The sequence below is a fragment of the Barbus barbus genome (genome assembly GCF_936440315.1).
Source record: "Barbus barbus genome assembly, chromosome: 46".
Lineage (NCBI taxonomy): Eukaryota > Metazoa > Chordata > Actinopteri > Cypriniformes > Cyprinidae > Barbus > Barbus barbus.
In genome coordinates this window covers 9,460,065-9,472,814 of record NC_136724.1, presented here as the reverse complement: position 1 = coordinate 9,472,814, position 12,750 = coordinate 9,460,065, and the positions used below count along the sequence as shown (strand labels likewise).

At 37.8% G+C, this 12,750-nt stretch overlaps 1 protein-coding gene across 1 annotated transcript in view; it reads right to left on the bottom strand.

Annotated features, from left to right (window-relative positions):
• The window catches only part of LOC306864670 (CYFIP-related Rac1 interactor B), a 51,005-nt gene that overhangs the window by 6,080 nt on the left and 32,175 nt on the right, over positions 1–12,750 (bottom strand). Inside the window, exons 3-6 of the mRNA XM_079408825.1 lie at positions 8,660–8,742; positions 6,274–6,395; positions 5,461–5,566; positions 455–594 (exon numbers count right to left, since the gene is read on the bottom strand). Of these exons, the coding sequence (XP_079264951.1) occupies positions 455–594; positions 5,461–5,566; positions 6,274–6,395; positions 8,660–8,732 (441 nt within the window). The 5' untranslated portion in view covers positions 8,733–8,742. The remainder of the gene's footprint in view (positions 1–454; positions 595–5,460; positions 5,567–6,273; positions 6,396–8,659; positions 8,743–12,750) is intronic.

Genomic DNA, 12,750 nt, shown 5'->3' with positions numbered 1-12,750 from the left:
TAATACCAAATGCTACCATGATGTATGAATTTTTTTATTTTATTATTGTCATGGTAATAAGAATTCAGAGGGCTGAAAAGTTCATTTGTAATGAATGCTAAAAATGTTAATGATTTAACAAGACTTCATGGCTTCATTTCCTTTAAATAGAAATATAATTTTTATTTCTTATTATAGGACTCACATATTCTTTAAACATATTCTTTACAGGTTTCGTGAGATTCAAACAAATTACTTTTGACCTGTATTGTGTCAGCTCCTTAGTATCAGTACACATCCAATGCCAAATAAACATTTAAATAAGCACAAATTTGAAATGCAAATTGATTCAACGACTGACTCAGTGAAAATGAACAGGTTAAACTTGTATCATATATAATGGTCTTTCATTTATGCAGACTGCAACCAAAAAATTAATTTTTATTTTGTTATTGTATTGAGGTATGGTCCTCACCTTGAGCTCATCAAAGCGCAGTGTGAAGTGCAAGATCTCAGCAAACTGTTTGGCAAGGGCTTGCTCTCGCTCCAGATGTTGTGTGGGGTCATCATATGTCTCACTAGTGAGTGCTCTCAACAGACTATGCAGCGCTGCCTCTGTGGAGTCACACAATGGTCAGTTAGGGTCAATTAGGTTCTCATTGAGTGCAACAGATTGTTAACAATAATTTTTTTGTTTTTTACCAATTATAAACAACTACCCACTGATGAGTTATATTAGCATTATTAATAGCAACAATATCAACTACAGGTTCCAAAACAGCCCATAAAAAATACATGATTGTATATTGTTTGTTTTAAACATACTGACATACTGATTCATACTGCTCGTAGACCAGCACTAAGAAGCAATCGTTCCATCAAATAACATAAAACATCTTGTACCATACATAACCCAATTAACTAATAAATGTTATTTAATACATAATCTCAAACTAATTTCTCAGACACAAACATACTCCAGGCTACACAAAAGGCACACTCTTACATAAGGCTTAATCTGAAGTTTCTCTATGTTCTTTACTAACACGGTGATGTCTTAAGCCTCAGTAGACAGCTTGATGACTTGAGAGGCTGTTCTTAACCCACAATTCCCATTCTCAGTTTCTCCATTGCTCTATTGAGGCAACACAGTACACAGCAGTATGTTAGAATAATTATATTACATAAGAGTCAGCCCAGCAGCCATAAATGAGTTTATGGTTGAGGTGCGGTATGATCTCAGTCTGTCCACATCAACCCAATTTTTAATCCTGATCTCAATTACAAGTCTTAAAATATACATATAAACAAAACCAAACAGAGTTGCCCTTGAAGTGATTCATGTTGCTGTTGCTAGTATTGCAAAATTGTACAAGAAACTCCTAGTGCATGTTGAAAGAGAGCAATGGAAAGACAAAAAGCAATGGTTTGGTGATGTGGCTTTAGATCAGTGTATCAATAACAGTTGATGAACTGAAATAAGTCTCTCAGAGTTCAGTCAATTTTGGGGGTTTTCAGCTTAATTTTTATTGGCTCATTTGGAAATTGCAGTAATCAATCCCGTCTGAAGGTAAAAAGAGGGTAGCTTTGTCTGTCAACTTATTTATTTCCATATGGACTTAAGAAACCAAGAGTTTTTAGGTTTTACATAGTCAGGCCACAATAGTCATCAGAGTGAGAGAGAGAGGGAATTTTCAGGCTGGTGACTCAAGCTGCAGCAGTATGTAGAGTAAATTGAGCAGATTTGCTATACGGTAATGACCTCCATCTGCTTTAGTCAGCTTGGCAGGGCAGAGGAGCGGATTAAAAATGGCTATGGAAGCACACTATTCTCCTCCCAGTCACAACATAGCTTGAGACGAGCAGCTTTTAAGAGCGCATGCTGAGAATGGAGTGTGAGGCGAGGACGGCGGATTGGAGGAAAGCAGGGCAGGGCAAGGGAGTGTACGTCACATCTCATCACAACAGAAAGCAAGAGAGAAGAAATTAGACAAGTAGGTAATGTTAAAATGCCAAATATACACTGAGGAATAACAGCAGTTTGAGATGAACCAGTAAAACAAAACTAAAACAAACAATAAAAAAAATACACACACACTCACCTAAAGGATTATTAGGAACACCATACTAATACTGTGTTTGACCCCCTTTCGCCTTCAGAACTGCCTTAATTCTACGTGGCATTGATTCAACAAGGTGCTGAAAGCATTCTTTAGAAATGTTGGCCCATATTGATAGGATAGCATCTTGCAGTTGATGGAGATTTGTGGGATGCACATCCAGGGCACGAAGCTCCCGTTCCACCACATCCCAAAGATGCTCTATTGGGTTGAGATCTGGTGACTGTGGGGGCCATTTTAGTACAGTGAACTCATTGTCATGTTCAAGAAACCAATTTGAAATGATTCGAGCTTTGTGACATGGTGCATTATCCTGCTGGAAGTAGCCATCAGAGGATGGGTACATGGTGGTCATAAAGGGATGGACATGGTCAGAAACAATGCTCAGGTAGGCCGTGGCATTTAAACGATGCCCAATTGGCACTAAGGGGCCTAAAGTGTGCCAAGAAAACATCCCCCACACCATTACACCACCACCAGCAGCCTGCACAGTGGTAACAAGGCATGATGGATCCATGTTCTCATTCTGTTTACGCCAAATTCCTCTACCATCTGAATGTCTCAACAGAAATCGAGACTCATCAGACCAGGCAACATTTTTCCAGTCTTCAACCGTCCAATTTTGGTGAGCTTGTGCAAATTGTAGCCTCTTTTTCCTATTTGTAGTGGAGATGAGTGGTACCCGGTGGGGTCTTCTGCTGTTGTAGCCCATCCGCCTCAAGGTTGTGCGTGTTGTGGCTTCACAAATGCTTTGCTGCATACCTCGGTTTTAACGAGTGGTTATTTAAGTCAAAGTTGCTCTTCTATCAGCTTGAATCAGTCGTCCCATTCTCCTCTGACCTCTAGCATCAACAAGGCATTTTTGCCCACAGGACTGCCGCATACTGGATGTTTTTCCCTTTTCACACCATTCTTTGTAAACCCTAGAAATGGTTGTGCGTGAAAATCCCAGTAACTGAGCAGATTGTGAAATACTCAGACCGGCCCGTCTGGCACCAACAACCATGCCACGCTCAAAATTGCTTAAATCACCTTTCTTTCCCATTCTGACATTCAGTTTGGAGTTCAGGAGATTGTCTTGACCAGGACCACACCCCTAAATGCATTGAAGCAACTGCCATGTGATTGGTTGATTAGATAATTGCATTAATGAGAAATTGAACAGGTGTTCCTAATAATCCTTTAGGTGAGTGTATGTGTGTGTGTGTATAATATATATATATATATATATATATATATATATATATATATATATATATATATATATATATATATATATATACACACACACACACACACACACATATACACTCATACACAAACAAACACACATAGGAACCAATTCTCACCATTAACTAGTTGCTTATTAGCATGCCTATTAAAATCATATTGGCTGTTTATTAATAGTTATAAAGCACATATTCTGCATGACATTATTCTACAGTCCTAATCCTACCCAATACCTAAACTTAACAACTACCTTACTAACTATTAATAAAAAGCAAATTAGAAGTTTATTGAGGCAAAAGTTGTAGTTAATGGTTTGTTAATGACCTTAAAATGAAGTGTGACCCCTAATTTCTTTAATATGATTGTATTGTAAATCTATCACGAATCCTGACACTCTGCTCTGCAAGTCTGTCCTTGTCTGGAGACACGGACAGACTCGTCAGAATGTAGCAGGATGCATCTTTCATGCTGTTAATACAATTATAACACCACTGACACCCAAAGGCTCAAACTTTGACTTAACATGCACAGATAGGTTCATAGTCAGGCGAGAGCACTACATGCCAAGTGATCAGTGTAGTTAAGTGAAGTATGTCAAGCATGAGAGCTTACGCCAAAAGCCGGTTTAGTGTTCTGGAGCGGAAAGCGCGGGAAAGCAAGATGACCCAGTTCGGTGAGTTACATAACATATGGCAGATGCCTGGCCTGCACTCATTGACTACAAGTTCAGAAGCCATTACATAGATTTATAGTGCACAGTTTCAATGGCTTCAGGGTAAGACCACCATCAACCTTGGTCTTATTGAGCTGCTAACATCCCTGTGTTTTGATGAGCAAAACAGCTAATGCTAAGAAAGCCATATGATCTAAAGTATTAGATATCATGGTCAGTTTTCTCTATGCATATCAGTGAGAGGTTTGTAACATTTATGGCATTTAAGCCTATCTGTCAGCTAGTGTTTTACCCCAACCATTGTGTTTTGTGCAAGAATATGAGAGGACCAGCTGTGGTACTTCCCTGGGGCTGCTCAGGTGTGAATGTGTTTGCACACAATGTGTTAGTGTGCATTTAATTTGTAAGATGTTTACAGCACAGAAAAAAATTAACAAAAAAAACTGACTGAAACCGATACTGCCAATGGCTGTTAAGCACATTTAAAGACAGTTCACCTAAAAATTCCAAACCCCAAAGTCCCAAACTTATGACAAGAACTTATAAATAAGCAACAGTCAACAAAGGAGAAGCTTTAAAGTGGTGGTTGATTATGATTTCACTTTTTTTAACTTCTTTTTTTTTTTTATTTAATGTGTAATGTTGCTGTTAGAGCATAAACAACATCTGCAAAGTTACGACGCTCCAAGTTCAATGCAAAATTAGATATTTTCTTTAAAAGAAATTGCTGTTTAAGGACTACAAAAAAGGCTGGTAAGGACTTCTTCCCAGGTTTGTGACATCACTAACCCCAACGTTTGCATAAACCCTGCCCCCGGGTACATGCAACTACATGTATTGGCGAGGGGCAGTGACATTTCCGGACAACGTGCACTAGTTGGTTAGCAAATCACAACACACTGGGCCAGTTAACCAATTTCTGAGGGATGGGCTTCATAGAACCAGGAAATCAAGAGACCGTTTTGAAGAGAACAGAAAAAGCGGTGTAGAATAAAAGGTAAAATATGTGAAAATAATGTGTTTAAAAAAAATGAAGCATGAACACATTACACTGCACCCTATAAACACAATGAAACCTTCAAAAAAGCTGATCAACCACCCCTTAAAGGGCTTCCTGCCATGGTTTAAGATTTAAAAATAAGAAATTTAAGACAGCCATAAATATGACTATTTTAAAATCATTTCAACATTTTTTAGTCATACTGATATATAACCTCAGCATTTTTAGCCAAATTGTGGCTAAAAACTGTGGCTAAATCTTCAGATCGTGCAGCCCCACCTGCATGAGTTGCTTTCTGGAAAAAAGCAGCATGGACATTCTACTAAATATATCCTTTTGTGTTCCATAGAAAAATCATTCAGGTTTGGAATGACATCAACGTAAGTAAATTATGCTAAAATGTTCATTTAAAAGGTTTCTGCATAACTACTTCTGCTATGAAAAACAGACTAATGTACCTAATCTTTGTGAAAATTCGTAGAACTTCTTTAGTTTGCCTACTAGTGGCACCACAGCAGCCCACGCCTGGTCTTGTAATGCTTCATCATTAGGGTTCTGGATTGCCTGAAAAAACAAACACAACATCTTAATAATACATCTGGCGAGTTATAAACAATGTTTTCTAAATGGAACAGATTATTTTTATGACCGTATGAGGTTGTGTTAGAATTATGTATGTGAGATGAGGTTTTTAAATGATGTGCCCATGAGGGTGACAATTTGAGGATGTAAATTATGTCAAATCCAAGCACACAAGAGGTTTGAAGGTTTATTCATTATGTTTTTCCATTATGACACTGGGCAGAACATCTAGTCAATGTTTTTTCTCTCTACCTCAGTGTGCCTTTGAATTTCCAAATACATGAGGCTCATTAAAATAATTACTGAGTGTGCTGACATAAAAAAAGGAATTCACCGCGTTCTTTTGAGTGAATTCGAAAAAAGAAATAAAAGAAACCTTCACTTTCATTCTGCAGAAGATGCCATTCCATGGCAACTGTATCCGTATAGCAACAGTATCCGTGGCAACAAGAGTATCAATCACACTGACACTCACACCGAGGCGTGATTGAGCAGAGCAGAGAATTTCAAATCATATGAACATGCTGTGAGATGAGATTTTAAAGCCACCAATATTATTCCTTCAACTCATTTTTGTGAGAATTAATGTACATACTGTACAGAGGTGACTTTGCATGAACAACTTTATAAGTGCATATGCATAAGTCAAACATCAGCAGACTTCTGTTATCTTGAGAGTGTGCCTGTACCTCTCGTATCTCTTGGCCCGCGCCTTTATATGCCTGTAGTTCGTCAAGTATTCCCAGTGCATCCTTCAGGACCACATCTACTTCGTCCCACGTTTCCCGCTCTGCTTCTGTTGGCTGGGCATCTGGAGGCAGAGAGAGAGAGAAATGGCCTCAAGGTCTTTAATCAAAAGGTCTTTCAAGGTCAAATTTAGTCAGTATCTGACACATTAAAAGCGAACATACTGTATGTATGCAAATCATGAACAGGTATTAGAGCTTTACACCTTGCAGAATAAGGCAAGATTAAAAGGAAGGAAAGAACAAAGAAAACAGAGTATTTGGTGACACGTTGTACATTATATTTAATACTGTATGCGTGCTGATACTATGGGCAAATTCCAAAATGGGTACTCTGAAGGAAGGGTATTACTGTATAAGTACTCCTTTGAACATTCATCAAAGAATCCAGAAAAAAAATGCATCATGGTTTTCACAAAAATATTACGCAGCACAACTGTTTTCAGCATTCATAATAATAACAATAAATGTAAATGAGCCCCAAATCAGCATATTAGAATGATTTCTGAAGGACCATGTGATAATGAAGACTGGAGTAATGGCTACTGAAAAATTTAGCTATGCCATCTTCAAATTAAATTACATATTCAATTATAATAAAACTGAAAACAAGTATTTTAAATTGTTATATCATTTCACAATATTACTTACTATTTATACAATATTACTTAAAGCTGCAGTCTGTAACTTTTTTGTGTTCTAAATTTATATAATAAGCGAGCACACCATGAATCCATTTTCCAAAACATGTTTTTGGCTTGTCCTGAATCACTATGGTACACCTATAATCCACACCAGTGTTTACATTCGGACTATTTAGACTGGTTCGGGTAGGTACCGCTGCAGAGTCGCCCAGTACCTGCGTGATTCATCATAAAAATAAACAGAAAGAAGTAGCTCCGGCTACAATGTTCTTCCGCAAGACGCATGCAGTTCTGTTTATTAACTGCTAGAGCGCCAAGTTATGGACTGCAGCTTTAATTTATTTTTGATCAAATAAATCTAGCCTTGATGAGAAACACCAAACTAACCCTAAACTAAACCTCACACTTCCATTTTTTATTATGTTCTAATGTAACCTTAATAACATTGCAGTAAAATTCAAATTTATGGCTAATTACTGGGGCAAAATTAGATTGTTGAAGTGACCACTGCAAATATACTTCACTAGCAGACCTTTTATTACAAGTGATTTGGTTGCTCACATTCATTTGGACTGACTCTACAAGTAGCGTCTTATATATAGTAGTTTGTACACTTGTATAGTTTGAACTTGGAACTTTAATTTTGGATATACACAGTCCAAACTTGACAACACGATCAGCTGAATGTTGTGCAATTCATAGGCTTCTGCTGAACATCTTCATTTGTCTTACAAATGAAACTGGTTTGGACAAGAGAGTGAGCAAATGATGACTAAATTAAATTTTTGTGGTGAATTACTCACTGGGGATCTTAAAGCGTATTTGAGTCAAACCTCCACAGCTAAGCCTGTTTCATATGTTTAAAAGGCAAAGTGCGGAATTTTAAATGGTGGAAACTTTAGGCCCACATCTGAAAAAGAAACCTCAATGAGACACTGGGAGCTGTTAACTACAGCTGGCTTTAAATGCAATTTAAGAAATTAAGGGCCACCTCCTTAATTTCCAGCATTCAGATGCCACACATTAAGAGTGCAATGATCTCTTAGCTTATTCATCTTTGTATGTTTTCATATTGATACAGTAGGTCCTGTTCTAGTGCTCTGTCTCTTGGAGTCTCTCGCACCCTCTTTATTAGTGTTACATAACTCTTGAGCATACATTATAGGAATTTTTCTTATGTGTGCGCAACGGATGAGCCACGAATGAGTCAATAGTTTCGGTGACTCCATATCGCCTCCTGTCTTCCTTCATAGGAACGACTATGTGACCAAAAATGGAGACAAACATGGTAGGATGGAAATGTTCTGTGGGCAAGAGTAATAAAAGCCAGGAAACTGTTATTTTCCACTGTCTTCTTTTCTTTGGTTCGTTCACCTTCCTTTGCTTTGCTGAGAGTTTTTGGGTTCAAACAAATGAGATGGTAGCAGATTGTATGTAATTCATGAACTAGTTTCCAGGGGAAAGGAATTTAAGATATTATCAAGACCCAAAAGGGAAACTGGCATTTTTTGACTAGCTGACCGGGTAATGACCTTCACCAAGTCTCCCAGAATCTCAGTTCTCAAACATACCAAAAATGACATGTGAGATCCCAAATTGGTGCATTTTGAGGTAAGCTTTGAGAATGAAGGATTGTTTACAGCTAATAAATGAAAGAGTCTATGGAAAGGGGAGACATATCTCACTTTCGAAATCGAGGAAGAAGTTGGGCTCTTGTTCAAGATCTGTGCATGTCAAAACTTTAAGGAGGTTCCCCATGACCACGTACCTAAAGGGAAAAAGAAAGACAGAGTTAAGCCACGTATTTTGAACAGAAATCATAAATCTAATGGTCAGATCCAGGTGGGGCAGCACTTAACAACCTTACTTTGATTCTATCATGGCACTAATCTCCCCTGTTATCAGTCAAGAAACCATCACCCTTCCAACCACCAGTCGACGCTCCTTCCCTTTATCCACAGCTTCCACTCTCCAGACGCAGTGGTTTTCCTGTGCAGGGCCTTGGGTCGACCAGATGTCACTACTGTAACCCCCTCCTTCAGCACACACACAGAGTTACGGGAATCCCTGTGCTCTGGTGGCCAGTGCCAACCGTGCATGTCATGCCTACTGCTCACGTTCAGTTCCCTATTGAGGGGCCCCAACTTTCAAAGTCAAGATTTAGGAAGTAGACTAGTGTTTTTAGATGCAAAAACAGCCCTCGAAAACCATTAATTCTCTTGGGATAACTGAGGCTACTGAGTTTAACATTTTGCAAAACGTGACTAACATTAGACATGAGTGAAGTACAGAAGCACGGCCAAACTATCCTTCCAAACAGCAAAATCGAGGAAGGAAAACTCACATTCCCAAAATGTTCAATAGAGGGGTCATTTCACAAAAAGCATTTATGTAAACGGCTTGTTCAAAAACAGTTTTTGTGATGGCATCACATCCATGGGCTAATTAATTAATGACTGCCTACCTATTTAGTATTCAGCAGCTTGGACTACTCTGATGAACAATAGTGTCAGCAACACCGCCTCGGCCCATGGTTCACAATTGAAAAAGAAAATGAAAAGACCGAACAACAGCAACAATAAATGCCTGTTTTGATGAGCGCACCAACTTCCTGGTGCACAACTTGAGCACCTGTGTTCCCCACGCTATCAACTGGAGTGTACTATGAAAGGCTATGTATTCAGCTGTACGCATGTGCTAAGTAAACGCAAAACTAAAGCACACTTTGGGGTTTAGGATGACGTCCCAAAAGGTGTAAACAACAGTTAAGCAGACCAACAAAGTAACTTGACTCAACTGACACAATCAATGGTGTGAGTTTCAGGATGAACCATTAGCAACAATGGAAAATGGGGGAGTATTTGGGAAACATGCTTAAAAGCGTCATTGTATTTGCAACTATGCTTGGTGATGCATGTTAAGCTATGACTAACATGGAAAGTTGACTGCCAATGTTACAGATCTGTACAATATTTCTCCAATACATTTCAAGTTTTAAAAAAACATTTTTTAGCCTATCTGTGAGAAAATCAACTATAAAAGAAAGATTCTGAGAAAACACACGGAAGGGGAAAAAAACATCCTTCTTCCAATGCATACCAGGCTCCTCCAACACAGCCACCTGACATCAAACCAGATAAACACTGTTAGCTGATGGGAAAATGCCTCCACCACAACTCTCAATGGCATTTCTCTGTATAAAAGCGGTTTTTACCAAGAACTGCACTGGTCTGAAGGAAAGTTTTTTTCTATGAGTGTCAGGGGAGGAGCTGTACACATTTACCAAATGCACAGATAACCTATTAAAAATTACAACTAAAGAAATTCAACTTTTTATGCTTAAAATCTGAATTTTAAATGACAGCCATTACATAAAAATAGGCAATTTATTATTGCACGGTATTTTAAATGCATTAAAGCCAATAACCAATTTAAGAGAAATTATATAATATAATATAATAGCAATTTTAGGTATAAATTGCCCATCTTTGCCTAACTGTTTATCTATAAACACACACTAAACAGGAATTGTCTGTAATTCTTTCACAGCCTGTCATAAAGGTATCTGCATAATAAAAAAGACTGAATAACACAAAAAGATTGTGTTGTGTTTACTTTCACCTAGAATAAGAGATAAAAGAGGAGAGCAAAGCAAACAAGAGGGAAAAGGTCAATCTAGGCCATAACAACAGCAGCATGCTACCCATGATTCCTGTGCCTCTGGCGGGAAGAGTGATGAGTGTAAGAACACACTCATAAGCATACAGGCGGCTGGATGTAGGTCACAGACATGAGTGTGTATGTGTGTGAATGGGTGTTATATAATCTAGCTGCAGATCTAGACAGCTTGAGACAAATAGTCACTCCTATATACCTGTCATTACAATAAATGTCACATAAATGTGAATCTCATGAATGTCAAAATCAAAGTATAAAAATAACTAATTGTTTTTGGAGTCAACAAGTGATATTGGCAGTAGGTTTATGTATCTGGTTAGTATGTGAGGAGTCACAGCACATTTTCGTAACCAACATCCAAGATTTTAGGGAAAACTCACAATTTCATTTTTAAAAATGTAATTTCATTAAAAAAAAACAAAAAAACAAATCAATAGAGTGAAGTGCAATACAATGACCAAAGACAAGACAAAAGATTTTACAATAATTATATATAAAAAGGCAATATAGTATTCTTGTGATATACTGAGTTCTAAAGATTTTTTACTATTCCATGCTTTCGTTGCAATAATGTCTTTGAGTCAGCGTACTTATTTAATTTATTAACTACTATATTAATAAATAATTCAAATTAATATTATGTAATTAACACTGTTAATAATTTGATTAATTAAATATCATGTCATGTAATTAATTTCAGTAATAAATATAATTAAGTTTACAGCCCTAATAATAATTACAGGAAAAATATTTTAAATTATCTTTATATTATTTTTAGTTTAACATGGCTCACCATGTGACACAGCCAAAACGGCTTGAAATTTTCTGTCAGCTATTCATGTATGTCTGAACTGGGAACATGGAAGAGACCTGGAGAAGGTGTATGCAGAGTGACAGGAGACAGGCTGCTGACAGGTGAAAAGTTGAGACATGAACAGGTAGACAGATGAACAGGATGACAGAGACAGTGTCTGGAAGCTGAGGCAAAGAGACAATGGGCGTGAGAGATTTGACGAGGAGTGACGCTGGTGAGGCTGAAGTCAGGTAAGCGTCTGAGCTGGGACCGTCGGTGTGCATGAGGGTCTCAAACAGGTACAGGGTACATGGAAGTTGCTAACGGTAAACCAATGATCAAAAGCACTCTAACCCATACTGACAGAAGCTAGGCTTGGTCAAGCCAGCGCACCCTAACTGATTCAGACATTCACACTTTACAAAAGAGACATGGACACATGGTGAGGGGCAGTGACAGGTTAAAGCCATGCTGAGGATCATGTGGAGGTTAAGGCTTAGCAAAGCTCAGGATTAGAGTTCAAGGGTCAGTGGCGTGAATTGATTACCAACCTCACAAATCAACTGCTGAAGTAGTGCAAAATAACAGATTTTTGCTTCGGCTTGCTTGCAAAGGTGGCATTTGGTCTAAATTTTTAGGTGTGCAAGAGGGAGTTACAGAGCGTGTTAACTTTATGGACAATCAAAAACAACAATAAAACTACAGAAAAAGCCCAGAGAAATCTGAAGAGCCATGAAATCCAAATTCACATTATAATATTTTAAAGCTACGATATAATATAAAATGTAAATATGTGCAAATATACCAATAAATTAAGCTTCTGAAAACACTGATCCGGCTAGATTGTATCTTTAAAAGTTCCGTTTAATAAACTCAAGTCAAGAGTAAAAAAAAAAAAAAAATGCATTTAGCATAATAATGTGGTAAATTGATCTAAATATAAACACAAATCAACATATTGTCAACGTTCCATGGTACAAAAGCATTATGGTGGCAAGTTTTGCATGGGTAACATGGACAGAAGACAGACTGACAGACAGACAGTATAATAATGTTTTTTGCACTAGATTTACTGTTTATACTCATCCACTGTTGGAAAGAGTTTACTTAGAATAAATGTGACCTGAATCCAAGTCATGCCAATGATGTACTGCTGCCAAGTGCACCAACCCTAAATGCCACCAAGCACTCCCTCCAGCCATTAGGGGGTCATTCCAAGGACAGCCATCTCAAAAATCCAATTTGACATGATCATATTTCTTTAAAAAAAAATACAAAAATGAAAGCTACCTTTGATACAAAACA